The 27,918-nt window shown below is 39.0% G+C and overlaps 1 protein-coding gene and 1 non-coding gene across 6 annotated transcripts in view; one reads left to right on the top strand and one right to left on the bottom strand.

The window, feature by feature from the left end:
• Tbc1d1 (TBC1 domain family member 1) overlaps positions 1-27,918 on the top strand; it is a 221,363-nt gene that overhangs the window by 112,127 nt on the left and 81,318 nt on the right. For 4 of the 5 annotated variants that reach the window (XM_047566308.1, XM_047566310.1, XM_047566311.1 and 1 more), the window contains 6 exons: positions 2,844-3,275; positions 6,066-6,155; positions 8,038-8,142; positions 8,666-8,798; positions 14,812-14,903; positions 21,712-21,822. In XM_047566308.1, coding sequence (XP_047422264.1) covers positions 2,844-3,275; positions 6,066-6,155; positions 8,038-8,142; positions 8,666-8,798; positions 14,812-14,903; positions 21,712-21,822 — 963 coding nt within the window. The remainder of the gene's footprint in view (positions 1-2,843; positions 3,276-6,065; positions 6,156-8,037; positions 8,143-8,665; positions 8,799-14,811; positions 14,904-21,711; positions 21,823-27,918) is intronic. The other variant, XM_047566313.1, reaches the window with a different exon arrangement.
• Positions 22,793-22,866, bottom strand: Trnaa-cgc (transfer RNA alanine (anticodon CGC)). The gene has a single exon. It is a non-coding gene; the product is annotated as a tRNA-Ala (tRNA).

Genomic DNA, 27,918 nt, shown 5'->3' with positions numbered 1-27,918 from the left:
GGTAGGGATTCACTTGCATTCATTTCCCACATTGCATCCCTGACATCTAAAGATACCCCTGAAGAATGTTTGGAAATGAAATGAAGGGCTCAATTCCCCTGTACAAAAAAGTCAGCACAGGTGAGTCTAGGACAGAGCTGTGAAGAATAGGGAACTAGGATTTCAGACAAGTGAACATTGTGTCTGTATTTTTCAAAAAGCAATACTCCAACTCTGTTCTGATAAGAGAAACTGAACTTCTTGGTAAAGTTTAAAAAACTTACAGGTAGAGCCCATCTTTTAGTCTGTTAGGACACACAATTAACTTAGAAGTAAAATATGAAACAGCATTATATTTTTAACATTTACAACTTACTGGTGAAAATATGTTTGGCAGTGTGCCATTTGCCTTCAGATATCCCATAATATCCCAAAATTATAGTATTCTTTTGATCAGGATCTCAGGGATTTTTATTTTATTTTTTTTGAAAACCCAATTATCTTCTTTATACCCATATTACACACAGCTTCTTGGTGCTTTTGAATGGCAGGATGCTCTTTAGCCTGTTCATCAATAATTCTTGAGCTCAGCTCTGCCTGAATAATAGAACTCATCAGAGCAAGGAGAGATTGGCTGTATCTTTTTTAGATTTCACTTAAAGTATCAGATATTTGGTTGGAAAAAGTCCATAGCCTCAACTCTGACCAGTATGTTGATGTGCTCTTTAGCTGCATCTGACTCTGTGAAGCCAGGGGACAGTCGTGTCCTCTTGGATTTGTTCCACTTACTGCTGAGTTGCCATAAGTTCATGTGACTTCTCACATTTTCTCTCCACTAATATATATAATATAAATATATATATATATAATAATGAAAGAACACCACTGCTTTCTTCAGTTGCAGTGGATGTATAGAAACATTCAAGTGTTTTAACAAACCCCAAAGGTCTGAATAAACTTTGAATTTTTGGCTCATGGAGTAGGGTTAATAATTGAGAAGATTCATATGACTCCTGATAAAGTAATCTCACACATTTGCTAAGAAAAGTGACTTGTAAGGATTGGTTGTTTTGGTTTGAAAAAATACTATTATTTTAACCACACAGAAATAATAGTTTTTCCTGGAAAATCTTAGAACTCTTACATTCTTCTAAGCATTTTTTCCCCCAGAAAGAAACTGGCTGTTTTTGCCAATGTTCTGTAGTTGAATGATTGGCAAAGGTAGGATTGAAAGCCAGGCTTTCTGCTCTTTCTTTTCTCTGTTCTCTTTTCTTTTTTCTATTGATCAACAATTTCATGGCCTCCACAGGATGTATAATTATTTGGCAGTGTAGTATGTATTTAGTGACATCTGCCCAAATTTTAGATTAAAACTTTTTTAAAAGCACTTTGATTCTTTGTATGATAAAATACCTTGAGAGAGAATAGATCCTAGTCTTTATGGCAGAAATATTATATTACCTTCTCTTTTTTTATTTCATTGTGAGGCAGGGCGTGCCAAGTTGCCCAGGTAGCATGGAGCTTGTGATCCTCCTGCCTCAGCTTTCAAAGTAGCTGGGATTACAAGTACACACGACCATGCCTGGATCAGGAAAATAATCTAAGGTGTGCTTGATATTTAATGACAAAGAGAAAACTTTTTGAGTTGTTGAGTCTTTATGTTATGGACACAGAAAACAAGCATACTTTTAAAACCTTCTCAAACCACCTCCCTTTACTATGCATATTGATCTTTGACCTGAATTGGAAAGGGAACATTTTTTTTTTCCCCTCTGTAAATGTTGTTAAATAGACATTGGACCTGTGGGCATTAGGCCATCAATTGAATTTTCCTTATATAGAAAAATGGAAAAAATCAGTTTAGGTGTTAGGTCATAACAAAAACAAGACTCTTGGTGTTGAAGATTAATTTCATCCCTCCTTATCATGAGCCTTGAATATTGAACTGGTTGTTGTGGCTGTTTATCATCTAAGCAACTGACAGATGTGTATTCACTGCAGTGTGGTTTCATCTCTATATCTGATCTGCTTTGTTGAATCTTGTCAGAAGTTAACAATTAGAGGGTGTAGTGGTAGAGACATCAGAGCCAGTGAAACCCTTTGGTACCTTCTTTTAATCATGATTTTTACATTAGAAGCCAAGAGCTTTATAGACCCTAGCGAGCAGCTCCAGGGTATTGCTTGAGGATATGAGCCTTGGTCGCTCGTTCCTTGAGTAAAACCTACTAGCTGTGTTGTCACTCCATATCTACTAGGAAATACAGGACTGAACATTAGCTCATCATTGAAGAGAATAATAATGCTGTGATCTTCATACATAGTTCAGAAGATAATTTCCTATTTATGCCATCATTTACTGAGAAAGGCTTCCATGGCGTACTGCCATGAAGTCTAGAATAACTGAGTAATTTTTTTAAATATATATTTTAGTTGTAGGTGACACAGTACCTTTATTTTGTTTTTATGTGGTTCTGAGGATCCAACCCAGGGCCATGATCCCCGGCCCCTGAGTCATGTTTTGGTGAGCCATGTTGGAGACAAACATGGAGATGACAGCTTTTCCGGAGAGCACCCTTGGCTTTGGACTGGCACCAATCTAGATTTGAATCCAAGACCTGCTGCATGATGCTGTGGTGTAGATTGCTTACCTTGTAGGGCCCTCTAGTGAAGCCCCTGACTCGTGCTTAGTGAATACTGCTCCCTTCCCTTCTCTGGGAAGTTGTGTTTTCCTCCCCGCCCTCTGCATCGTGCTTCTGCAGTGACCAGTAGGGTGGCCCTTGTGTAGAGGGTGCGGTGTGTTGGTTCCCTGGGTGTCCATGTGGTGTCCTCCGCTGAGGTCCTGATTGACACTCTCTTTTGCTCAGGTGCCTGAGATCATTAGCTCCATCCGCCAGGCCGGGAAGATCGCCCGCCAGGAGGAGCTGCGTTGCCCCTCGGAGTTTGACGACACATTCGCCAAGAAGTTCGAGGTGCTCTTCTGCGGCCGCGTGACAGTGGCTCACAAGAAGGCCCCACCGGCACTGATCGACGAGTGCATCGAGAAGTTCAACCACATCAGCTGCAGCCGCCGGGCGGACTGGGTCGGGGCGCCGGAGCCCCGCAGGCCCATGCGCAAGTCCTTCTCCCAGCCCGGCCTGCGCTCGCTGGCCTTCAGGAAGGAGTTTCAGGACACCAGCCTCCGAAGCAGCAGTTTCTTCAGCTCTTTTGAGGAAAACGACATTGAGAACCACCTAATTAGTGGACACAATATTGTGCAGCCAACAGATATTGAGGAGAATCGAACTATGCTGTTCACGGTAAAATATTGTCAAGCGTGTGCTCATCTGAGGTGTGACACCTGTTCAACAGAAAGTCTGCTTTGTTGAGTGAAGATTCTTAGTAAATTGCTTTTGGATTTATGTGGGAATCCATATCTTTTCATACTGAATTATTTTTTACTGAGGATAAGATCCATATATTAGCATAAGCCTTTAAAACCACCAAAGGGAAGCATAAAGAGAATCCATCTCATATGCTTGTATAATTTTTGTCTTATTTTCACTTCCCATGGTTTTAACTCTACCTTTTCAAGGGAAAGAATAGTTCAGATATGGAAAAGAGACCAAAAGAGGGATTTTCAAAAATATTAATTTCAAGTAATGTATTTCAGCAAAATCATTTAGGTGGAAAATGTTCTCTTTACTATTGTATTAATTTATAAAACCTTCACCCTTTGTTGATCTGGATAATTTGGTTTGTGAATAACCTTATATTTGAAGTTTATATCCAAACTGAAATATTAGTTTAGCTAGTTGCTTGGTGTTTTCCTAGAAGAAAATTGTTAAACTGACTGTGAGCCACATGCTAGAAAAGAGATGGGTGCGGGAACTATCCCTTGGCAGAGGGCTCCTGGATTTCAGACTACTCTGGGTTCTTTTGGAGGCTTGCCTTCCTGGGGAGGGCCCTGGGTCTCAGCTGATGGGACTCTGGGGTCTCCCTACAGTGAGTTGGTTCCTGCTGATGTGAGGAACTAGTTTTCCTTGATCCCCTTTCTGCCTCTTCTTAATGCTTACTTTCCATAGTGAGCAAAATTGCCTTAAATGTGACACATTATTATGTAATGTGATATAGTAGTGTTGCTTAACCCAAAGCAATGAAATGCTTGGAGTGAGGAAGCTGGCCATTTGCGTTAATGTTGTGTGAATGTGTGCAGGTGTAAAATCCAGGTGGTGTGACAGGGTAAATGGGACTGATTTCTTCCTTTTTTTTTTTTTAATCTTTACTTTGATTAACCTTTAACTGAAATCGAACATTCCATTAAAATTTTTTTTATCTTTATTTATTCATTTTATGTGGTGCTGAGGATTGAACCCAGTGACTCACACATGCGAGGCAAGTGCTCTACCACTGAGCCACAACCCCAGCCCTGATTTCTTCCTCTTTCATTGTTGACCTTGTATGCTGAAGAGTGCTGTGTCGGCCAGTCAGACTTGCACTTTAATCTGTAGTCTGAGTCCCCCCTCCCCCTCAAGCAACAACAACAACAAAATCATCATTTAGATAACTGCTTCAGTGCATTTATCTGCATGTTCTTACTGTGTGACTGCTGTGTACATGGACTCCTGTTTTTTTGAACCAGGGATTGAACCCAGGGGTGCTTTACCACTGAGCCAGTTCTTTTTAATATATTATTTAGAGACCGGGTCTTGCTGAGTTGCTTAGGATCTTGCTGAGTTGCTGAGGCTGGCTTTGAACTTGTGGTCCACTTGCCTCAGCCTCCTGAGCCACTGGGATTACAGGCATGTGCCACCGTGCCCAGCTGTACATGGACTCTTGCAACATGCTAGAGACACAGTAGTGAATGAGACGGGTATGGTCTCTGCATGTGTGGAATTTAGGTTCTAGCAAGCAAGATGGGCAGCTGATATACTGATAGTTATCTAATTACAATTGCCATGAATACTGCAGAGAAGTAGAGGATGTTGTGAGAATGCTCAGGGTATCAGGAGTGGCTTCTTTGTGGAAGTGATTTATGTGTGTGTATGTCTGTGTTACCAGAGATTGAACCCAGGGGTGCTCTACCACTGAGCTTTTTATTTTCTAATTTATTTTGAAACAAGTTCTTACTAAATTGCTGGGACTGGCCTAGAACTTGGAATCCTCCTGCCCCAGCTTCCCAAGAAGTTGGGAGTACAGGCACATGCCAGTATACCTGGCCAGGAGGTGACTTTTCACAGAACTAAGGTTTCTGTGTGGCCAACTGGCAGGGTCTTGTGAGTTCAGAGAGCAGCAGGTGAGAAGGCCTGAATGGCAGGGTTGTTCTTGGACCTCCTTATTAAAAGTATAATTACTCTTGATTCTATCCCAATTGCCAGCAGTTTTGTATTATCTGCTTTATATTTTACTTAAAGATGCAAATAGTTTAGAGATAAAGGGACTGAGTAGCAGTAACAGCATCAGGATCTGACTGACATGTTGATCCTGAGGAGGAATTAAATCTTCAGAAACAACACACAGAGGAACCAAGAAGCTTAGGAGTATGGAGGCCTAGAGTCCAGGGAGACAGTCGTCCAGAGCCAGGCAGGGGCCACTCTGCCAAAGGGGTTGCTTCACAGCATTCCAGTATAATAGGTGATTTGGACATCGCCAGTGAATGTGGAGGTGTTAATTTATGCTAGTGCTCCAACTTTAAAACGTCAGGTCTCTAGTATATAAATGCCTAACACATTATGTGTACTCTACGAATGGTAAAAAATAATTATTTCAAAACATTTTGAAAACTTTTTTTTTTTTTTTCAATATTCACTTATGTAGAAACCTCTTATGAAGGTGTCAATATTCTGAGCTTATTGCTAACTTTTGGTCCTTTCCTCTCGAAGAAGATTGCTGCCTGTGTAGATGAATGTGCTTCAGTTGACCTGTGCCACTTGAAATCTGTGGATAAATTAGAACCTTTGAAATGATTTCCCATAACTCTATAGTTAGAACTTTATGAGAACATGCCCCCTTTTCCTCTTTTATTTTCATAGGTCGTGACCTGAGACAGTTTGTATGATAAATATGAATTCAACTTTCATGAGAAACTGGTTTCTTTTTTGTCTTTTAAGATTGGCCAGTCTGAAGTTTACCTCATCAGTCCTGACACCAAAAAAATAGCACTGGAGAAAAATTTTAAGGAGATATCCTTTTGCTCTCAGGTAAATGGAGACTGGTTATTGGCTAGATTGCAAATGAATTGGTTAAAGAATTCCTTTAATATTTGTCATACTTCTGTGCTAAAGGTATAACAAGTGTTTTCTAAGTATTTGATTTATTATGTTGTGTTTCTTTCTCTTTTAGACTATTAAGGCAAATTATAAATATAATCTTGAAATGAAAAGATTTGCTCTTAGCAACAGTATACTGAAGAAAATAGATCTACTTTCCATTTTTTTCAGTTCTTGGTATTCCCTAGTCATGATTTCTAGTGTTGTGGGTCTATTCATATGTCTTATATATGTTTATTCAAGCATATAAATATGTGTATATACTAATGGTTTACAAAAATTTCATAACTTTTTGGTATCAATATATCATCTTATTTCTTCTCTCTTAAAATATAGTAGATAGAGCTTATCTTTGATGGTTTTACCCAGAATGTATTTATCCATGAAATCTTCCATATTAATGATTTCCCAGCAGTGTTTCATAGGAATTCATGTTAGAGGAATCTTTCAAGTATAATGAGCTGTGTCAGTTTCGTTCTAACAAATATGGAATCTCTTAAGTTAGTGTTTGGCTATTCTTTTAAACTATGATTTTATATTTCCATAGTAAGATATGTGAGAGTCTTAGTATTGATTTATAATTTGATCTGCTTAATTGTTCAAAAGTAATTTTTTCCAGAATATGAAAATAATGGTCTTTGTTTTTTTCTTTTTTTCCCCACATTTTTTAATTGATGCATTATAGTTGTATATAATGGTGGGGTTTGTTGTTGCATTAATGTTCTTTCTTAGTAGATGAAATAGGGACCCATTTTCAAAGATGTTTTCCTAAATCATATTTCTGTAAGTAGCAGTCACTAGTATGTGCTTAATATGCTACTGGGGAACATTGATTGAGATGCCAGGATATATCAGGGATTACTTACTGGAAAATAATCAGCCTGAAAGTGAGATTACCCACAAAATTTTGATCTTGATTTGCTTCTGTTTAGGTTGAAATACTAATGTTAAATATTTTCTTTTATGATGTGTTAGTTTATTTCCTGAAGAAGTACAGCCTGCGTTTCTGTGATCCCCTGAACTCCAGTCTGTCAGCACTCAACTCTGTGCTGAGTCTTTCAGAAGACCTTGATGTTTTAATATTTACAGGGGATATCTCATCTGTATTAAGTTGCTTCTGTTGGCTGATGCTTTCAAAACATGTTTATATATTAATGTTTATTTGAAAGAGCTCTTAGGAAACAATGGCAGAACCTTGACCTGCTTAAAGCTTCTCTACTCTGTATATGTGTGATTTTTTTTTTATTTCATTGTCAAACTAGTTTATTTCAGTATTTACCTCTTTTTTTTATTTGTTTGTTTATTTTTATGATACTGCAGATCAAACCCAGAGCCTTCTACATGCTAGGCAACATTGTACCACTGAGCAACATCCCCATCCCCAGTAACTTGTTTGTTATTTTAGAATTACAACTGTTTTAAATCTTTTTTTTTTTTTTTTTAGTTTTTATATGTATGTGAGTTTGCATGTGTATGTGTACGCACACACAGTTGCATTTCTTTATTAATCTCTAGTTTGCCTTTGTTTTTCAAGCAGTTTTTTTGTACTTTAAGAAAAGTTCTAATTTTTTTTTTTTGTCATACTAGAATGAGTACCAAAACTTAGTTCTCTCACTGGGAGGCAGAGTAATAATTTAGTGGAGCAAAGTTAATTCTCTTATCTGAGAGATGATTTAAAATATTTTTTGATTTTAAAATATCTGAGAAAATAGTAATTTTGTAAGTGCTGCATGCGTCTTCATTTGCATTTTTGGCAGTGTTGGCTCTGCTGAATACAATCCAACGTTTGTTTGTCTTCCCTTGCCTTCCACAGGGCATTAGACATGTGGACCACTTTGGGTTTATCTGCCGGGAGTCTTCAGGAGGTGGTGGCTTCCATTTTGTCTGTTACGTGTTCCAGTGCACAAATGAAGCTCTGGTGAGAAAGGATGAGTGCTTCTTACCTAGAAGTCTTATTGACAAGGAATTTTAGCCTCACCGATTTTTCTGTCCTTAGCAGAACTGTATAGCCTCATTGACATGTCATTATTTGGTTTTAATTATTTGCTCATGACTAATAACTAAGTAGTACATATCTGAGACTTTTGGATATGCATTTTAAATTTAAATTGTTTTTGAAGAACATGCTCACTTTTACCTTCTGGTCTAACGTAGCATTTTAAAATGTCATTGAACTTTCAATCAGAGGAATTTGCTGTTCACTCAGTATTTAATTTATACTTTTACTTTTTACCTTAGCTGCTTTAAGAGCCCTGAGCCTCTAATTAGTATTTCTCAGACAATAATCCTAATGTTAGTATCATTATTGTCTGTCAACCTGTGTAGCATACTCCAGAATAGTCTTAAACTACCAACTCTCTTCCATAGCTTTCTTGACATCGCAGCCCATCCAATTTTAAATTGACTTTTTGCTGGTTATAATTTCTCTTCTCTTCCATTAGGTTGATGAAATCATGATGACCCTGAAACAGGCTTTCACAGTGGCTGCGGTGCAGCAGACAGCAAAAGCTCCAGCCCAGCTGTGTGAGGGCTGTCCCTTGCAGGCCCTGCACAAGCTCTGTGAGAGGATAGAGGGTGAGTAGGGTCACTTGCAGCCTCTACATAGGGTTGTTAAAGGTCCAGGAAAACCATAGATGGTAGCATTTGCTGCAAGGTTCTGCCTAACAGAGGGTCCTTTTAGTCGCAGGGTTTGTAGGTACACTCACTGTGCAGTGGGTATCTTCTGTGTGTCAGGTATTTTGTGGGGTGCTGGGGATATATAGATAACCATTTCCCCCTTTTGCCATCTCCCCATCCGAGGTACTCTGAGGACAGTCGGGGAGTTAGGGAAACAAAGGTTTCCAAACTAGTTGCCTCATGATTATTGAAGTTGTGTATGGTCAGTCATGTTGGCCTCTGTGGGAGGTCTAGTAAGAGAAGATGTAAAGAATTTTTATTAGGCTTCTCCATTAGAAGGTGATCAGTGACCTCTGCCAGCACTGTTTTAATGAAGAGCAGAACAGAAGACAAGTTGTAGTTGAGGAGTGAATGGGAAAGTGTAACAGATGTAGCGACTGTATTGACCTTGGCTTCTTAGAAACTCATTGCAGAGAGAAACTGTAATGAAATGTTAGGATTTGCTGCTGGTATTTGCTGAAGATGTGCCAGGCACGGTGCTAAGTGCTTTCGTTAGCACATGCCATTATCCTTTTAATATTTTCTGTATTTGTGGGAAGGAAAGGCCCCATTTATTTTGCATATTTTACAGATAAATAAATTGGAGACATCTAGAAATAAGCTAATATCTAATGAACTCAGGATCCAGTCCCAGGTGGCAAAGCCCTTGCTGTTTCCTGCTGCTCTTGTCTTTGCAGAATAAGGACATGCTGGGGGAAGACCCTGGGTATCAGCTGACTGCTTTTTTAGAATTGGAGAGAAGTTTGAGCATGGTCAGGATGAACTGGAGGGGTCCCTCCTGAAGGATAGTGGGAAATCTACCTCAGGCAGAAAGAGAGATTCTGGTTATCTCTCTTCCTGAGAGGGGACATGGAGGAGCTGAGGTATGGGTGACAGTGCTCACTGAGGGAATACAGAGGTGAAGGGGTTTATGCCTTGCTCTTTTTGATTTTTGCACCTTGTTCCATTTATGGGAGAATCTCTGAAACATTTTTGTGTGGTTTTGGAGTGTTGTATGATTTAAACTACCCATGTTTCTATAAAAAACAATCAAAGATTTCATTTCTTATGTAGCTAGAATACTTACTATAAACTGTAATTATGTAAAGAAAAACCACATTGATATTCAGATCTTATTTCCTTTTTTATAATTATAAAAGTACACATAACAAAGTTTGCCATTTTAATTTTTTTTTAAAGCATGCAATTGAGTGGAATTAAATACATTTACATTTTTGGGTAACCATCACCACCATCCATCTCTCATCTCCCCCAGTTGCAGCTCCTTCAGTACTAACTCCTCTTTTCTACTCTCCCAGCCTCTGGCAACTACCATTCTATTTTGTTTCTGGGAATTGAACTACTCTAGGTAATTCATATAAGTGGAATTATGTAGCATTTGTCTTCTTTTTTCTAGTTTATTTCACTTAGCATAATGTCTTCTCAATTCATTTGTGTTGTAGCTGTGTCAGAATTTCATTCCTTTTTAAGGCTGAATTATATTCTATTGCATGTTTACACCACATTTCATTTATTCATTTGTGGACTTTGGGTTGTTTCTACCTCTTGGCTATTGTGAATAATGCTACTGTGAATGTTGGTATACAAATATCTGTTCAGATTTCTGCTTTCAGTTCTTTAGAATTGACATTGCTGGATCATATGACAATTCCATGCTTAATTTTTCTAGGAAGAGCCAAAAATTCTACAACCGTTACATCATTTTACATTCCCATTGTCACCGAAGTTGACAATTTCCAATTTTTCTACATCCCCACCAAAACTTATTTTCTGTTTTTCTTTTTTTAATGACTATTTAATGAGTTAAATGAAATTAATCAAATTTGCAGTCTGTCGAATTTAATATTACAACCTCCAACTCTTCCAAGTTAATCCCTTGTTCCAGTAAAGAAATTAAATTCTAACAAAACTATTTTGTTCTTCTTTGTTCCCTTAATGAGTTCCAGAGCATCTCTTCTTCCTTTATTTTCTCTCATTATTCTTGGCTCCAACCATTAGGGGAGTGGTCTCAGTGAAGCATGGGCCATCAGAATAGAGGTATTCTTTCAGCTCAGGGAGATCTTTTAATGTGACAGGTTTAACTTCTTTAGCAACAGGTTCAAAGGGGCTGAGGCACAAAAGCAGGACTTCACTTATAAAACAAAATCGAAGCCTGTGAAGATCCTGATACAGGCCACCAAGAAACATCATGGGAAGAGATGTCTCTGAAGAAGGGTCTGAAGAGTTCCCAGAGAAAGTCATGACCAGTGGGGTTCTTAGCATATATGATGCAAAAAGAATTTCAACTTGCCCAAGTCAGAGACTGATAGAGATTTATTTAGGAAAGCAGAGGAACATTCAAGGGAGAATGTAGGCCATCTTCAGAGAGAAACAGCAAACAAAGAAACAGCCTTTTTTCTTTCTTTCTTTGATGATAGCTATCTTAATGGATGTGAAGTGGTATCTGGTTTCTCCTTTAATTTGAGATAGATTAATAGGCGACATTTTAAAGTCTGGGAAGGTTCATTGTGCATTACAGTGCTCTTAAAAGTGAACATGATTCATATTTTGACTATGTTTTCCAAGTTGTTGCTATTTGCTGACATTAAACAAAATATTTCTGGGAATGAGCGAAGTTTTGCTTTAACTAGTGCTCCCAACCCAGAGGATCACTAACCCTTCCCTTAGTGGTTGTCAAGATAAGGCAAATGATGATGGAAATGTCCCTTAAGAGTTTATTAAGAAGCCAGCAATGACTTTGGCCTTGAAGATAAAGCAGATCATGATCTGCAGTACTGGAACGCTTCCAGGATTCTACTTGATAAATCTTTCTTTGGTCTGGCTTAGATTTAAGAAAGTTATAACTGAAAATTTTAATCAGGGTAGGAATTTTGCTGCTGTAGTTTTAGAAATTATCATTTAATTCATTTTTTACAAAATCCAACCAAGGCAAAGAGCTCTATTAATGTAAAAACAAACCATTAAACAGTGCCCTCAGAAGTCTGGGAAGTATGTTTACCTACGTGAAATGAAGCATTTCTAGAAGTATGAATGGCACATTATCAGAGGCATCCTTAGCAGAGGAGGTGATTATTTTAAGGACAGTTTTGGAGTTTCTTGCTTTTTGCTATTGTGTTCCTAATAAGTAGAATTAAACAGTTTTTAAAAATTATTGCATGTTGCTTTAAAGCTAGTCCTAACAGGAAGTTATGGTTTGACCACAAACTCCATAAAATGTGGAGTGGACCAGTGATAAGGTCAGAAGGAAAATTAGAGACTGTGTTTTCTTAATTGGTTGTTGTCATTAAGTTGTGCCCCAGATTCTGTAAAGTAGAATAAATACACTGTAGGTGTCAGTGATGCTGGAAAAGCCACTCTGAATTCATATACAGCCTGTTAAGAGGTCAGCTTTCCTCAGTCCTGTGCTTGACCTATATGACTCTACAGCTGCCATGCTGTTTATGTGGTACTTTCCTTAAAGTTCAGAGGAGCATTTGGGGGATTACTAAAATAATTATACTTTCTCTGGGACAAAAATGAAAAGGTGAACTGAGATTTTGTTTTGCTCTCAGAGCAAATTTTCCTCTAGCAGTGCAACACCGTTCATCAGAGCTCCCTGTAATAGATCTTTTTAGCACCTGCACTGTGGGGTGTTCTCGTTAACAATGGGATTTCCCTCTACTCTGGTTACCCTTTCCTGCTTTGTTCCTTGCCTCCTGCCCCCAAACTCTTTTGGCATCACATGGGACTCTCAGGGGAGATGCCTTCACATGGCTGCTGGAATGGGTGGTGAGAAGCCATGTGGAAGGTGCTGGGACCTGGTGGGACTCGTGGGTTGGAGATGTGCAGGAAGGACCTGGTGCCTTGAGGCATCCTGTGTCAAATGGAGACTGCGGGATTCCTTCTCAGTGCTGAAATGAAGAGGCTGCGCCCTCCGATGCCACCTGAGATTGTCAAGCGTATAGTCTTACCTCTTCTAGTCTGATGCTCCTTACAGCTTAGGATTTTCTCCACTTGTTACTATTTCATCAAACAATGTGCTGTTTCCAAAATACGATGCTTAGACAGTGTCAGAGATATCTGCCATTTTGGGGGAGGATTTTTAGCTAATAGTTTATTTTATTCATAAATAAAAAGCACTATTTTGCTTCCATATTTAAGTAGTTTGTTTTTGCAGTGCTGGGGATTGAACTTAGGGTCTCATGAATGAGGGACCAGTACTCTGCCATTGAGATGCGTTCCCAGTTGTGCATTTAAGTGGTTGATACAGTGAAACCTGTGTCCGCTTCCCTGGCTTTGTGTGATAGACAGCTGACCAGAAGAGTATGTGAATTGCATGTTGATAAGGCCACCTATCCTTTGCAACTTAGCCCACCTCTGAATTCACTCTGTTTTAAAGCCACCTGGCTCAGGAGACTTGGCTCTCCTAATCAAGGGAGTTGGTGGAATCTGTAAGAATCTGCTTTCTGGAGGCAGACAGATGGGGTTCGGATTCTAACTCTGTCCATAGTGATACTGGTGACCTTGGATAAATGCTTGACTTTGTTGTGTCTCAGTTCTTTATACTTCCTAAAAATACAGTGCCTACTTCAAGGATAATTTTGAGGAATAAATGAGATAGTACCCATGAAGTGTTGAGAGAAGTGGTGTACCAGTCATTCACAAAACATGGGGTACCCTCTTGGGGTTATCTTGGGTTCAAATAAACAAACAAATAAAAGAAAATGACTCTGGATGCAGAGGTTTGTAGCAGCAGTGAGATGGGGCAGCCACTTCTGTCTCAACTCAGCCTGTTAGGAGGGGGCTCTGCCTGCAGCTCCAGGGGGACATGAGCAGAGGCTGCTGCTGGGCCTCCTGACCAGGCAGTCGCCGGCTTCTCTGGGTTTCAAGCAGACTCAGGTGTCAGGTAAAGGTATAATTTCCAGGTTACTGCAGATGGGTACCTGGCTCAGCAGGGTTTCCTCTTGCTGTCCCCAGTCATGAAGTGGGTCTGCCACTATTGTTGGCTCTGAGCCTTCCGTCAAGCTCCTGTCCAGGGCATCCCCAAGGATGAGCAGGGGTGGCGGTGAGTAAGGAGGACTACCCTTGGAAGAAAAGGAACCGGTGGCAGTTTTTTTCTTCATGGCAACTGGGTCAGCAAATTCTTTTGTTCTCAATCTTCTCATCTTGTGTAGCATTTATCTCTGGTCATCAAGGAAACACAAAACAGGGCCTGAGTCATATTTGTGTGGAGATGGAACAACTTAAATATCAGATTCTGATGGGCACTAAAATTTTACAGTGATTTTTATTCTAACTGTACCTCAGACCCTTTGTGATGTCAATCAAATGGTCTAAACACTATTAATAAATGTGATAGTGATAGTAAAGGATGATTGTTAGCCACTTGAATTTTATGTGAAGGAAATCTCACACAAGAGAAAAATGTGGGTCAGTTTTCAAAACCAAGAGTAGTTGTTTTTTCTTAAGAAAAGTTTTCATGTTTACATATAAATGTCCATGTGAATTTATAGTTTTTCTGAGGAGAGTGTTCTGATTGTGTGAAGTGTTTTAACATGGAGAAAGTAATTTGGAACCTTGCAGACCTGAGGTAGAGCCCAGGTGGATGGTCTTTGGAAATTATGTGAACTCTTTAGGCCTCAGTTTTTCTAACTGAAATGGGAGTAACAGCACCCTCTTCTTCAGGTGGTTTTGAGAATTACAGGAAATGCAGGTGAGATGCTCAATACACAGTACCTACCACATCAGCACTCATTTGAAAGATGGTGACAGTGCTAACACTGGGACACTCACTGATGGGAAGTCCCACGAAACCTTGGCAGCCTGAAGTGGGTGGTGGGTAAGGAAATGAGAGTGCGAGCATAGAAGACGTAGACTGCCACGTAACTCGCTAAGTAGCTTTTCATGTCTTTTTTTTTTCCTCTCTCAATAGGAATGAATTCTTCCAAAACCAAACTAGAACTTCAAAAACACCTGACAACATTAACTAACCAGGAACAGGCAACTATTTTTGAGGAGGTTCAGGTACAGTACAGTTTTTAATTTCTAGCAGGAAAGAAAAGGCAGGCCTCTGACTTGTGAACTGTTTGTGCACAGTGTAGTGAAGTGGTGTTGTCATGGCCCAAGGAAGAGCCCCGGGTTCCTCTTGGTGTGAGCTTTACCAGTCCTGCAGAGGGGCTCCTCGTCTCGGCCTTCATGGGAAAACTGGGGAGAAGTGACACCTCTCCTAGAACATTATGTTGAACTCAGAGGGCAAATTGCAAAAGGAAGAGAACCTCAGCCTGGAGGAGAGGACCTGTATGCTGGTTCCCACACTCTACTCTGGCCCCTGGGAACCTCTGCCAGCTCCTTCTTGCTCAGGGTTTTGCTGAAATATGGGAATTAAATGAAACATTTTGTACGTGAATTTGAACAGAGCTGTTTCTCCTTCCCTTTTTTTTTTTTTTTAAGTTTTGAAAACAAATTTTGGTCATGTTATCTACTTAGAATCACATGAGATATCAAACCAGAAAGAAAAAAGAAAAAACAACAACAACAACAAAAAAAAAACACAAACTAGAATAAAACCACATTTATTGACTTTCCAAGTTAAACAACCTGGAAAACAGCTCTTACACAGCGTTTAGCTGCATCATATCTCGGGGAAGCCATGCTGCGTATGCTGGTACGTCTGTGGTCTGTTCTGCGTGAATCTTTAATGAACTCATCACAAATTTCATGTCTGCTTTAGCCCAAAAGCATTTTCTGTGGTTTCCTTGCACTTTATTAGGTAGGTGAGCACACCAGGACAAAGAGTAAATATCTTTTTTTGGAGAGGGACGTGGTGACCAGCAGGTTCTACAAATAAAGGAGTTATTGAGCAAAACAGGACTGGCCATTGTATGGGAAAAGTTCACAGATAGGGCCCACAATCTTTTTTTTTTTTTATTTCGGTGAAAGATTCGTGTCCTTTTTAATCATATGCTGGAGTTCTTCTGTTCCCTTGTTCTCTGCCCGCAGTGAGATTGGCACCTACTTGTAGAAGGAAAGCATGGGGAAGTTTTTTAAATTTCACAAATGGCCCAGAGGGTAATTTCTACTAGCCTTTGTTTTTGTTTACTGAATCAACTTGAGACTCACTACTTTGTTTTTTCTTAAAGAATCCTCTTGGATAAATGTAATGCGATTTGTACTTGGACTTCAGAAATGGACAGACTATTTGCTGCTACTTGTTAATGCACTTATAGTTGAAGCTCAGGCACAGAGCTGATCCAGTTCCTGGTCTAGAGCTGCAAGTCAGTTTGGGGAGCATCTTCCTGGCAAGTGTGGAGCACACACCTCCCTCCCTAGTGTGGGTTTTCACTTTTATTTAAGCATTGGCACATAGCTTTCCCTAGAACAGTGTGGTGACTTGGTTTTGGCAATACACACACGTTTTGCAGCAGTAAGAAGTTGCTGTTGGTATGATTCTGAGAGCTTCTGCTCCACTGCAGGATTTCAAATACCCCACACATTATGGCAAACAGACTTTAGGAAACACAAAAAGCAGGTGACAAAAGTTCTCTTAAAAAAACTAACATTCAGTTAATATCCCAGAGCTCAATGTGTTGTTCTAGACTGCAGTATATTTGGTTGCTGTGAACCAAAGAGAAGTGACTGTAAAGTGGCTTTAAAAGTCCAGCTCATATTTTGGTTGTCAGCAAGGCTCTTTCTTGAATGATACAAACTGGCTTGGCTCTTTTCTTCTAATACCTTATTGATGGTCTTCTTGGTTTTCCTAAAGTATTTTCTAAACCAAATCATTGGTTTGTCTTTAGGTAGCAGTACCTGATAATCTGTTTGAAAATTGTGCATTTCAGAAAGGGCATAAAGAGAAAGGTAGCTTTGCTGTTTTATGAATCCTGTTTTAATGGGATAGTGTATGTTTTTCTTTGTAGTCTTTGCTGGAGAGTACTTTGTGTCAAGGGCAAATTTTCATGAGGTAAATTAATTACTGAAATTAATGGCTTAGGAATACTTAAATAGTTATGAAAGCATGCATGCCATATTCAGTTTTTCGTAAATAAATTTAATATAAAAAAGTAACAGAACCATGAGGAAAAATAAATAAATAAATAATAACTATGCAGATGATACCAGGGATGGTTGTTGCTGACCTTGAGCACCCCTAGAGGACTCAGGGTCAGATGGCTGTGTGGGAGCTTAGCCCTTCTGCTTATTTAAGAGAAGATGCATGATACCACAAAGCCATCTTTTTATTTATGACCTGATTGACCTGTGTACTTTTCATATGCATCTGGCGTATATGAAAGTGATGCCCTGGGGTCTTGCTGCTCTCGGACAGCGCCACTGCCACAGAAAGCACTAGGTCCAGATTGGTGACCTTCCGCTCGAAGAATTACTTTTCAAGCTGAAGTAGGGCTAGTTAAACATAAAAACCTCAAAGTCTAACTCTCCTAGTTGGAATGAGTGTATTGTATTTCAGGGAATGGTTTAATTAAATACTGAGCAGATAAATCAAGTAGATTTATATTCAGTAGGCATCAGTAATTCATTAAATAGCTTGACTTTTCACAAGTTAAGGATTAATGGTTAGAAGAAGCTGTTCATTTTTTAAGGAATGTTTATAAGATTGGTTGGACTTCCTGTGGCTTTAAAAATTATTTCAAATAAAGGTTTTATTATAATTTTTAAAAAGATATCAAAATGTATCCAAATGCAGTCTTTTTAATATTTATTTTAAAAATTCTTATAAGTCCCTTATACTTTTTTCAAATACAGTTCTATTTTTTCCCACGTTTTTTTATTGGTGCATTATAGTTGAACTTAAATGATGGGATTTGTTGTTACATATTTGTGCATGCATACACTGTAACCATATAATTTGACCAATATCACTCCCCAACACTTTCCCCCGCCCTCCCTACCATCACCTACATTGTCCTTTTAAATAGGTTCTTCGGAACACCACAGACTTTCTCAGCATTGTGGCATTCAGTATCAGTGTTAGAAATTTATTTTTCAGTGACCTTTACAATTTTATAAGATGCTCATAGAAATGAGGTTAAGAACCATGTAACAAAAATAGCATTGCTTTCAGCAGGCAATTTGTTGTTGTTGTTTAAATTTGAAATTAAAGTGTAACATACCTATAGAAGAGCACACATATTGATGGTGTGTAGTTCAGTGACTTTTTATTTCCATAGTGCTGGGGATTGAATCCAGGGCCTAAGGCACGCTAGGCAAGCCCTCTACCACTGAGCTACATCCCAAGCCCTTTTTATTTGATTTTGAGACAGGGTCTCCCTGAGTTGCCAAGGCTGGTCTTGAACTTGGATCCTCTTGCCTCCTCCTCCTGAGTAATTGGGATTATAGGTGTGTGCCACTGCTTCCAGCTCAGTGACTTTTTATAAGGTGAACATACCTATGAATTCAGTGCCAAGAAAAGAAGTCGAGCCCCAGTGTCACAGAGCCCCACCTGGTTACTGCCCCCACCCCACCCAATCACCATACACATTTCTGACACCATAGATTGTGAACAATTCATGTGACATTTTTGACTGCAAAGTGATGTTATGCAACTTGATTCACCATTATTTTCTTTGAATTTGTCTGATTAATGAATGCCTAGAAAAATAAATTACTTTTAAGAAGTAATGATTTGCCACTCCTGAGGATGGTGAAGTCTCACGGGAGGTTTCAGGATGGTGACACCTGGCTAATCTGTTTGAACCCAATGGGAGGACAGCCTCTAGTCATATTTTAAAATCATTTTGAGGAAAGATTTATTTCTTGACCTTGTGTGACCCCACAGACATGTGATTCTCTGCTGTAGCAACTTCCTCTGTGATGTGTGGCAGCTTTGGGATTCGATCTCTGGTTAGAGGCTTCAGTTTCAAATGGGAAGTAATTGTAAGAGTGCACTGCACCCATTTGTCATGTCATTTTCTGCCTCTGGTAGTTTCTTTCATGTATATTTGGAGGGAAAAAAATGTAGTAATACTCTTTCTCATTAATTGCGTGCTTAGCCTTTTTTGGTATTTTGAAACAAGCAATCAAGAAGAATCTTTCCAAGCAAAGTACACACTTTCCCGTCAGTAACTCAGGTTTAAGGATACAGGAGACAAAGGGCGGGTCAACCTACTGCTGCCTGCCCCTGCTCAGAGGCCTCTCGTAATTCCTGTCTGTGTCTAATTCCTGTCTGTCTGCTTCCCTCTGCCTTTTTAAATTTGATTTTAAAGCAGTTATTTTAGGTTTACAGAAAAATTGGGTGGAAAGTACAGTGTTCCCATATAACTTTTCAGCTTCCCCTTATTGTTAACAGCATTTTGCATTGGTGTGGTACATTTGTTACAACTGATGAGCCAGTATTTGCTACATTATTAACTAAAGCCCATAGTTGACATTAGGATTCTCTCTTGGTGTTATACATTGTCCGGTTTGGACAAATTATAATGTCTTATACCCACCGTTACAGATCATACAGAATAGTTTTGTTACTCTAAAAAACCCTTGTGCTCAGCCTATGTATCCCTCCTTTCCCCCAGCTTCTGGCAGCCACTGATTTTTTTTTTCTGTCTTCATAGTCTTACTTTTTCCAGACTGTTAGTATAGTTGAAATCACACAGCAGATAGCCTTTTCACGATGGCTTAATGATGTGTACTTAAGGTTCCTCCATGTCTTTTTGTGACCTAGCAGCTCATCTCTTTGTACTGCTGAGAAATACTCCATTCCATGGATGTGTTGCAGTTTATCCATCCGCCTCGTAGGACATCTCGGTTGCTTCCGAGTGTTAATAATCATGAATAGAGCTGCTGTAAACATCCACATACAGGTTTGTGTGTGGACATACGTTTTCAGCTCATTTGGGTAAATAGCAAGGAGTACAATTGCTACTTCATGTGGTAAGGGTACATTTAATTTTATAAGGAACTGCCCAACTGTCTTTCATAGCCACTGTATTGTTTTGCAGCCCAGCCAGCAGTGAATGAGAGCTTCTGTTGTTCTGGGGACTTTTAATCTCAGTATATCTATAACCTCTGGATATAGCAGTGATTAAGTTGGATCTTGGTACTTGCTTACCACTTTCCTTTTTTGAGGATCTAATGGAAACTTTTTCTGGGAAAAAACCCTCTTGTTGCATTTAACATGTAAAATTTTGTAACATCAGGACCTGTGGTCTGGAACTGAGGTCTGTTTGACCTCTAAAATATTTAATACTGAAATCTGAAATTTGAAAAGAGCAGTAGGTTCTTAATTGTGGGGGGTCTCTCAATCATGTCCCATGTGGATGAGAAAAGGGATAACAGCCAGAGGAGGATTTGGCTGTATATCACTCAGTTGCCCAAAAACTATATACTCATTAAACACACAAGAGCCAGTATTCTTTCTAAACGAGATGGGGCATGACGGGTCTGGCCATACCCGCTCTGGCCTCTAACAACAACAACTCACCCAACTCTCTTTTATTTATAATATACAGGGAAAGGGGGCCAGGACCTGGAGGAATTTCTTCTGTGATGGACAGGATAAGGTGGAGTTAGGGGAGCCTTTCTCTTTGGGGAAATATTCCAGTAGGAGATAGGGAACCACTCCCATGCAGCACCACATGCTTCCTGGCAATCCAGGACATATCTCCGTGGCCGTTAGTTCCTGGAAGCCAGACCTCTGCATCCCATGGCTCAACCTAGTCTGTCTGATTCTGCTAAATAAGGATGGCTTCCCACACTTATGAAAAGAAACTGTCCTAATCATCTTCTGTCTTTTTCCTTGACTAACAGGAACAACTACTTTGAAATGATCTGTTCCTTCAAGGGAGGGTGCTTTAGAAGATCTGGATTACAGTGGGTCACCTTTGCTTTTAATACTGCAACATGAAGGGTAATAAATATCAGGAGTAGCCTTGACCCAAGAATCATCTCTGTGTAGTTGATCCACTTAGCATACTCGATCTTTGGGTTAAAGGCAGGCTGGAAATTTGGAGTTAGAGAAGGAGAACAGGGCAGTGGATAACTGTCAGTATAAGAGATATATTTCTAGAGTTCATAGATCAGAAACTGTCTCCAGAGTAATTCATTTTGTTTTCTTCACATTCAGAGAAAATAATGTTAAATTAGATGACCTTATAAAAATGGACTCTGATTTTTCAAATCTGAATAATGCGGGAGATGGTGGAAGCATTCTGATTTATTTTGTGCACAGTTCTCCTTTTAACTGGGGTTGGGGTGGGGCTAAGACAGAGTGACTCTGCTTTAGTCAACAACTAGAACCTACATGTCTTGATTTCTAGTCCTTTGCCACTGCTCTGTCTAAAAATTAAAGACTTAAAATGTAGAGGAGGGAGAAATGAGTAGGGGAGGAGTGGGAGAAGGAGAGAACAGCTATCAAATTTTGTGTGGTAGCTCATGCCTCGTGGGATTCCTCAGAGTGCTTCATGATGAACATATTTGGCATGTGAAATTGTAATCCTGAATTCAGTTACTGTATTCCTTTCTGGTTCCCTAACTGAAAGAGCTTATAATGACTCCTGACCTCCGGGTGTTTACATGGATTTTGTTTCTTCCTTGCGTTTTAAAAACTGTTGATTAAATATTTTGCCTGCCTCAATCTGATGTTAAATTTTTCTCAGTAGAACATCAGGGATCAAAAGCTAAATCTGGATGGCTAGCACCACTGTCTATCCCTTTTAAAAAGTTGTCTTCACTACTAAGATTGTTGGCGCCCCCTGGTGAGATGATTGAATAAAAGCGCACTAGTCTGGGTGGAAGCTGTTGTCACTTCCAAAGGGATGGTTTAACTTTTGTTGATAATTAAAAATAAATATAATATATTATGTTTCTGATTTTTTAAAAGAAATTGAGACCAAGAAATGAACAGCGAGAGAATGAGTTAATAATTTCTTTTCTGAGATGTTTATATGAAGAGAAACAGAAAGAACACATCCACGTTGGGGAGATGAAGCAGGTAGGCCACTTTTGCCTCTAACCTTTTTCCAAGACAGCATATATGCAGAGCCTTGGGGATTTTCTGAAGGCTGAAACATCTTTTTCTGTTCCCTTTTCACTTGTTACATATATAGGGAAAATTTGCCTGGGCTAGATTATGCTTGAAGAAGATGAGAGGAGTTTCTGGGTCTCCTGGGGGGTTAGAGCAGGTGCTCTGATCTGAAGAGTTCTTAGAGCACAGGAGAGTTAAGTTCAGAGTGGATACTGCTGTGGGAGCTCTGTGACTGTGGGGAGCTGCTCTGTGTCCCCTTACCTTTCCCCCTTAAGAAATGGGTATGACACTGCATGGTTGCTTTGGAATTACACAGAGTGCCTGCAAGTGCTTTATAGTGTAAATGCTATGAGACAACAAGGTAGCATTAACAGTATGTCAAATACAGTGTTATACAGTCTGGATTAACAGAGTCCTATCTTCTGCCCACAAGCTTTATTTAGCTTTTTTATTGGTGGGGTACCGTGTTGGGGGCTGGGGCTACCTACCTTCAAATACCTTTGAGTTTGAGGTTTATTGTACATGATGCCATGGTTCATTTTCCTGTGTCTCTTGACTCCACGTAAATCAATTCATCAGTGATAGCTTCAAACCATATGTGTTTTATATTTCCAGAAAATTTAGATAAAAATCAGTATAAGTGAAAGATGTTAAAGTTTATTAGTTTTCCAAAAGCATCCTGCCTTTACCTTTTTTGTTTTGGTTCTGGGGATTGAACCCATGGGTGCTTTCCTAGTGAGCTACATTCCCTAACCATTTTTAGTTTATTTTAAAATTTTGAGACAGGGTCTCACTAAATTGCTTTAGGGCATTTCTAAATTGCTGAGACAGGCTTTGAACTTGAGATCTTCCTCCTTCCTTCGCCTCCCAAGTTCCTGGGATTACTGGCATTTGCCATTGCACCCCGTCTGCCTTCGTCTTTTTTTTTTTTTTTTTTTTGCGGTACTGGGGATTGAACCCAAGGCCTTGTGCTTGCGAGGCAAACACTCTACCAACTGAGCTATATCCCCAGCCCTGCCTTCATCTCTTTAACCCTGTGTTGAGTGCTTATTCCAAAGGCAAAAGCCATGTTAGTGCTCAGTGCTCTGCTCTCCCTATGGACACCCTTCACTGTCCAGAAACCTAAACTCAAGCAGTTATTATTATTTTTTTTTTGGCTATATTTCTTATTGGTGTATTATAATTATACAAAATGGTGGACTTCACTGTTAAATATTTATGCATGCACACAATGTAGCAATATAATTTGGCTAATCTTGGTGCAGTTTTAATTGGATGCACACTTAGCAACTGCCCTTATTTGATTTCTGCCTTCCAGTGGGCTTTGACAGTCATGTCCTTCTTCTGAATTCTTGGGGCTCCCATACACTGTCCCATGTAGTTTTGTTTACATTGACCACGTAGGGCCCCACAGTAGTGATGCTGATGCCAGTATGTCAGCTCTTTGGATCTTAGCTGTGGTTTGCTGCTGCTCTTCCTTCCCTACCGTGGACCTGGAGGAAAGCCTCGGGTTCCACATTCTCCTGTCCATGTGTGAATGGACAGCCCCAGTTGGTTTCCAGTGAATTCTCTAGTGCACTTTTCAACCTATTTTTTTTCCTTCTGTGTACCTTTTAAAACATTTTTCTTGTGTGCTAGTAATAGTCTTTTCCTTGTTCTTATTTTCTTTTTTTCTGAGTCAGTCTGACTTGTTCCAACAGGAAATTGATAATTTTGAAATAATTCATAACTGTCAGGGAAATGAATGAAGCATTTATGGTAGATGGAAAGTTTTGACCTAAGTGCAAACTCAATTTTATGGACCACTGTAATATCTTTATGATTTGAGCATAGATCTGTCCAGTGGAGAAATATATTAAATTTTTATTTTCCATTTTCAAAACAGAGGCTTTAACGTAAGAGAGCCTTACAAGCAGAACTGGGGTCTGCAGCACTCTCACTATGGGTTTCTAAACAGTCTGTGACCTGGAAGGCTGGTAGCCGTGTCTGGGCTTGTGGTTGGCAGCTCCTGCCTGGACACCCCACAGGCTCTGAGCAGCAAGATTTTTCAGAGCAGTAGATGCCTTATAGGTGGATCACATGAGATGGAATCCTGTTTGCCTTTTTTGCTGTCAGATAGTTTAACCCCATGGATTTTGTTGCCTTTTTAGTCAGGTAGGACCATGACTTTGACAAACAATTCCCTAGTCACCAGCCTTCAACGTGTACAGAGGAGCATGAGTCTTAATCAGCACATATCAGCAGTGACATCTATGAACTTTTCAGACTGAAAGGACAGTGTCAGATGCTGACAGAGGAATTGATTTTTATCAGAAAGAAACTGAACGAATTTTCTGATCTTATGGAAAAGGAGTCAGTTTGGGCAAAGACCTAAGAGTTAGCAGTTAACATATACATATTAACAGGATATCCTGTCTCAGTCAGTGGGCCTATCATTTCTACTTGTATTTGTATCTACAGGGGTGGCACAAAAATTAATATTAAATCAACTGTGACTTGCTGAGTGCTGCTACCCACTAGATACAGTTTCTTGCTGAAACAGTGTTTTTGTGTGGGAAGTAACATTTTATGGTGGGAACAGAGGTCAGCTGATTTGCTAATGTGCAGTCAAGCTGATTTGTCTGAGGTCTAGGTACGTTATTTTGATCATTATTTTTTAAGGAATTTAACAAAATTTAGTGCTATATAACTACTTATTGATTAGTCTGGGTCCATTTTCCAGTAAGTTTGTCTGTCTGCCTACCTTTCTTCTCACATTTTATTAGGAAAGTTTCAGACATACGGGAAGGTTGAAAGGATTCTGCCATGCACTTAGATACCCACCCTCCAGATTTTGCAGATTTTACCATTCTATTAGAGTTGCTCTAATATACATCTGTCCATCTTTTTAGTTCACCTTATTTTTTGATGCCTTTTGAAGAAAGTTTCTGATAAGCTCTTTATCCCTAAAAACTTTAGCATCTTATTAAGTAGAATTCAGTATTCATTTTTAACTTTCTGGAGGTAAAATTTGTACATAGCAAGTCACACAAATTGTCATTGTAGTGTCCACTGGGGTTTTTATTTATTTTATTTTATTTTTTTCATTCATTGTACACAAATGGGGTATGACTTCATTTCTCTGGTTGTACATGATGTAGAGTCACTCCATTTGTGCAGTCATACATGTACATAGGGTAATGATGTTTGTCTCATTCCATTATCTTTCCTTCTCCTCATCCCCTCCCCTCATTTCCTTCTACACAATCCAATGTTCCTCCATTCTCCCTCCCCTTCCCCACTATGTATCATCATTCACTTATCAGAGAAAACATTCGACCTTTGGTGTTTTGGGATTGGCTTATTTCACTTAGCATGATATTCTCTAACTCCATCCATTTACCTGCAAATGCCATAATTTTACTCTTCTTTATGGCCGAGTAATATTCCATATACCACAGTTTCTTTATCCATTCATCAATTGAGGGGCATCTAGGTTAGTTCCACAATCTAGCTATTGTGAATTGAGCTGCTATAAACATTGATGTGGGTGTGTCACTGTAGTATGCTGATTTTGAGTTCTTTGGGTTTAGGCCAAGGAGTGGGATAACTGGTTTAAATGGTGGTTCCATTCCAAGTTTTCTAAGGAATCTCCATACTGCTTTCCAGAGTGACTGCACCAATTTGCAATACCATCAATAATATCTGAGTGTGCCTTTTTCCCCCACATCCTCGCCAACACCTGTTGTTGATTGTATTCTTGATAATCGCCATTCTAATTGGGGTGAGATGAAATCGTAGGGTAGTTTTGATTTGCATTTCTCTTATTACTAGAGATGTTGAACATTTTTCATTTCTCTGTTGATAGCTTGTGTATCTTATTCTTTGAAGTGTCTGCTCGGTTCCTTAGCCCATGTATTGATTGGGTGATTTATATTTTTGGTATAAAGTTTTTTGAGTTCTTTCTGGAAGTCAGTGCTCTAGCTGAAATGTGTGTGGTAAAGATTTTCTCCCACTCTGTAGGCTTGCTCTTCACATTGTTGATCGTTTCCTTTGCTGAGAAAAAGCTTTTTAGTTTGAATCCATTTCATTTATTGATTCCTGCTTTTATTTCTTGTGCTTTGGGAGTCTCGTTAAGGAAGTCTGGTCCTAAGCTGACATGATGAAGATTTGAGCCTACCTTTTTTTCTGTATAGTGCTTTTGGTAGTATGGTCATTTTGACAGTATTAATTCTGCCTTGCCTATCCAAACATGGGAGATCTTTTCATCTTCTAAGTTTTCTTTAATTTCTTTCTTTAGTGTTCCGTAGTTCTCATTGTAGAGGTGTTTCATCTCTTTAATTAGATTGATACCCAAATATTGTATTTTTTTTTTTTTTTTGAGGCTATTGTGAATGGGATAGTTTTCCTAATTCTCTTTCAGAGGATTCATCACCTATGAATAGAAGTGCATTAGATTTATGAGTGGTGATTTTATATCCTGCTACTTTGCTGAATTCTTTTGTGAGTTCTAGAAGTTTTCTGGTGGAATTTTTTTGGATCCTTTAAATATAGAATCATATTGTTGGCAAATAGCGATAGTTTGAGTTCTTCTTTTCCTATTCGTATCCCTTTAATTTCTTTGGTCTGTCGAATTGCTCTGGTTAGAGTTTCAAGGACAGTGTTGAATAGAAGTGGTGAAACAGGGCATCCCTGCCTTGTTCCAGTTTTTAGGGGGAATGCTTTCAGTTTTTCTCCATTTAGAATGATGTTGGCCATGGGCTTAGCATAGATGGGCTTCACAATGTTGAGGTCTGTTCCTACTATCCCTTTTCTAGTGTTTTGAGCATGAAGGGGTGCTGTATTGTATCAAGTGCTTTTTCTGCATCTATCAAAATAATCATATGATTCTTAACTTTTAAGTCTGTTGATGTGGTGGATTACATTTATTGATTTCTACATGTTGAACCAACCTTGTATCCCTGGGATGAACCCCACTTGATCATGGTGCACTATCTTTTTAATATGTTTCTGTATGAGATTTGCCAAAATTTTGTTAAGAATTTTGCATCTATGTTCATGAGAGATATTGGTCTGAAGTTTTCTTTCCTTGATGTGTCTTTGTCTAGTTTTGGTATCATGGTGATACTAACTTCATAGAATGAGTTTGGAAGGGTTTCCTCCTTTTCTATTTCATGGAATAATTTGAGGAGTATTTGAATTAGTTCTTTGAAGGTCTGGTAGAACTTGCCTGAGAATCCTTCTGGCCCTGGGCTTTTCTTGGCTGGTAGACTTTTGATGACTTCTTCTATTTCATTGCTTGAAATTGATCTGCTTATATGTATACACCTTCCTGATTCATTTTGGGAGGATCATGTGTCTCTAGAATCCTGTCGATGTCTTTGGGCTTTTCTGTTTTGTTGCAGTATAAATTTTCAAAATAGCTTCTAACTATGTTTTGTATTTCAGTGGTGTCTGTCATGATATTTCCTTTTTCATCACAAATTTTAGTAATTTGAGTTTTCTTTCCTTCTCTTCATTAGTGTGGCTAAGGATTTATCAATTTTGTTTATTTTTTCAAAGAACCAACTTCTTGTCAGTTTTTTTCTTCTGTTTCAATTTCATTGATTCCAGCTCTGATTTTAATAATTTTTTGTCTTCTACTACTTTTTCTGTTGATCTGTTCTTTGCTAGGGTTTTGAGATATAATGTTTTGTGTGCTCAGGACTAGGAAAAAACAAAAGTAAGTGGTAGTCTCCCTTCTAGAAGGAATTTCCAAGCCAGAAGTCTCTTTTTGCAGTGTGTTGTTATTTTTATACAAAACTGAATGTATCTCTTATCAGAACCTTTTCTTATGCCTTGAAACATGTGTAACATTCATTGGCAAATTAGGATTTCATTATTTAAGAAAAAGATGTAGTGTCTTTGAGCATCAGATTACTGAATAAAATTAAAAGATGCTTAATAGCAATAGGTTCAACAGAAATGTAAAAATATGATAATACTCTGTAAATGTGACCCTCCTGTGCTAATTCTGGTACCATGCATTGGTACCATTTAGGGGAGAGAAACTTGACAATATCCTTTATTGCTAAAGATGCATAA

This window comes from Sciurus carolinensis, chromosome 10, assembly GCF_902686445.1.
Source record: "Sciurus carolinensis chromosome 10, mSciCar1.2, whole genome shotgun sequence".
NCBI lineage: Eukaryota > Metazoa > Chordata > Mammalia > Rodentia > Sciuridae > Sciurus > Sciurus carolinensis.
The sequence above is the reverse complement of the archived record's forward strand: the minus strand, read 5'-3'. Positions and strand labels throughout refer to the sequence as shown.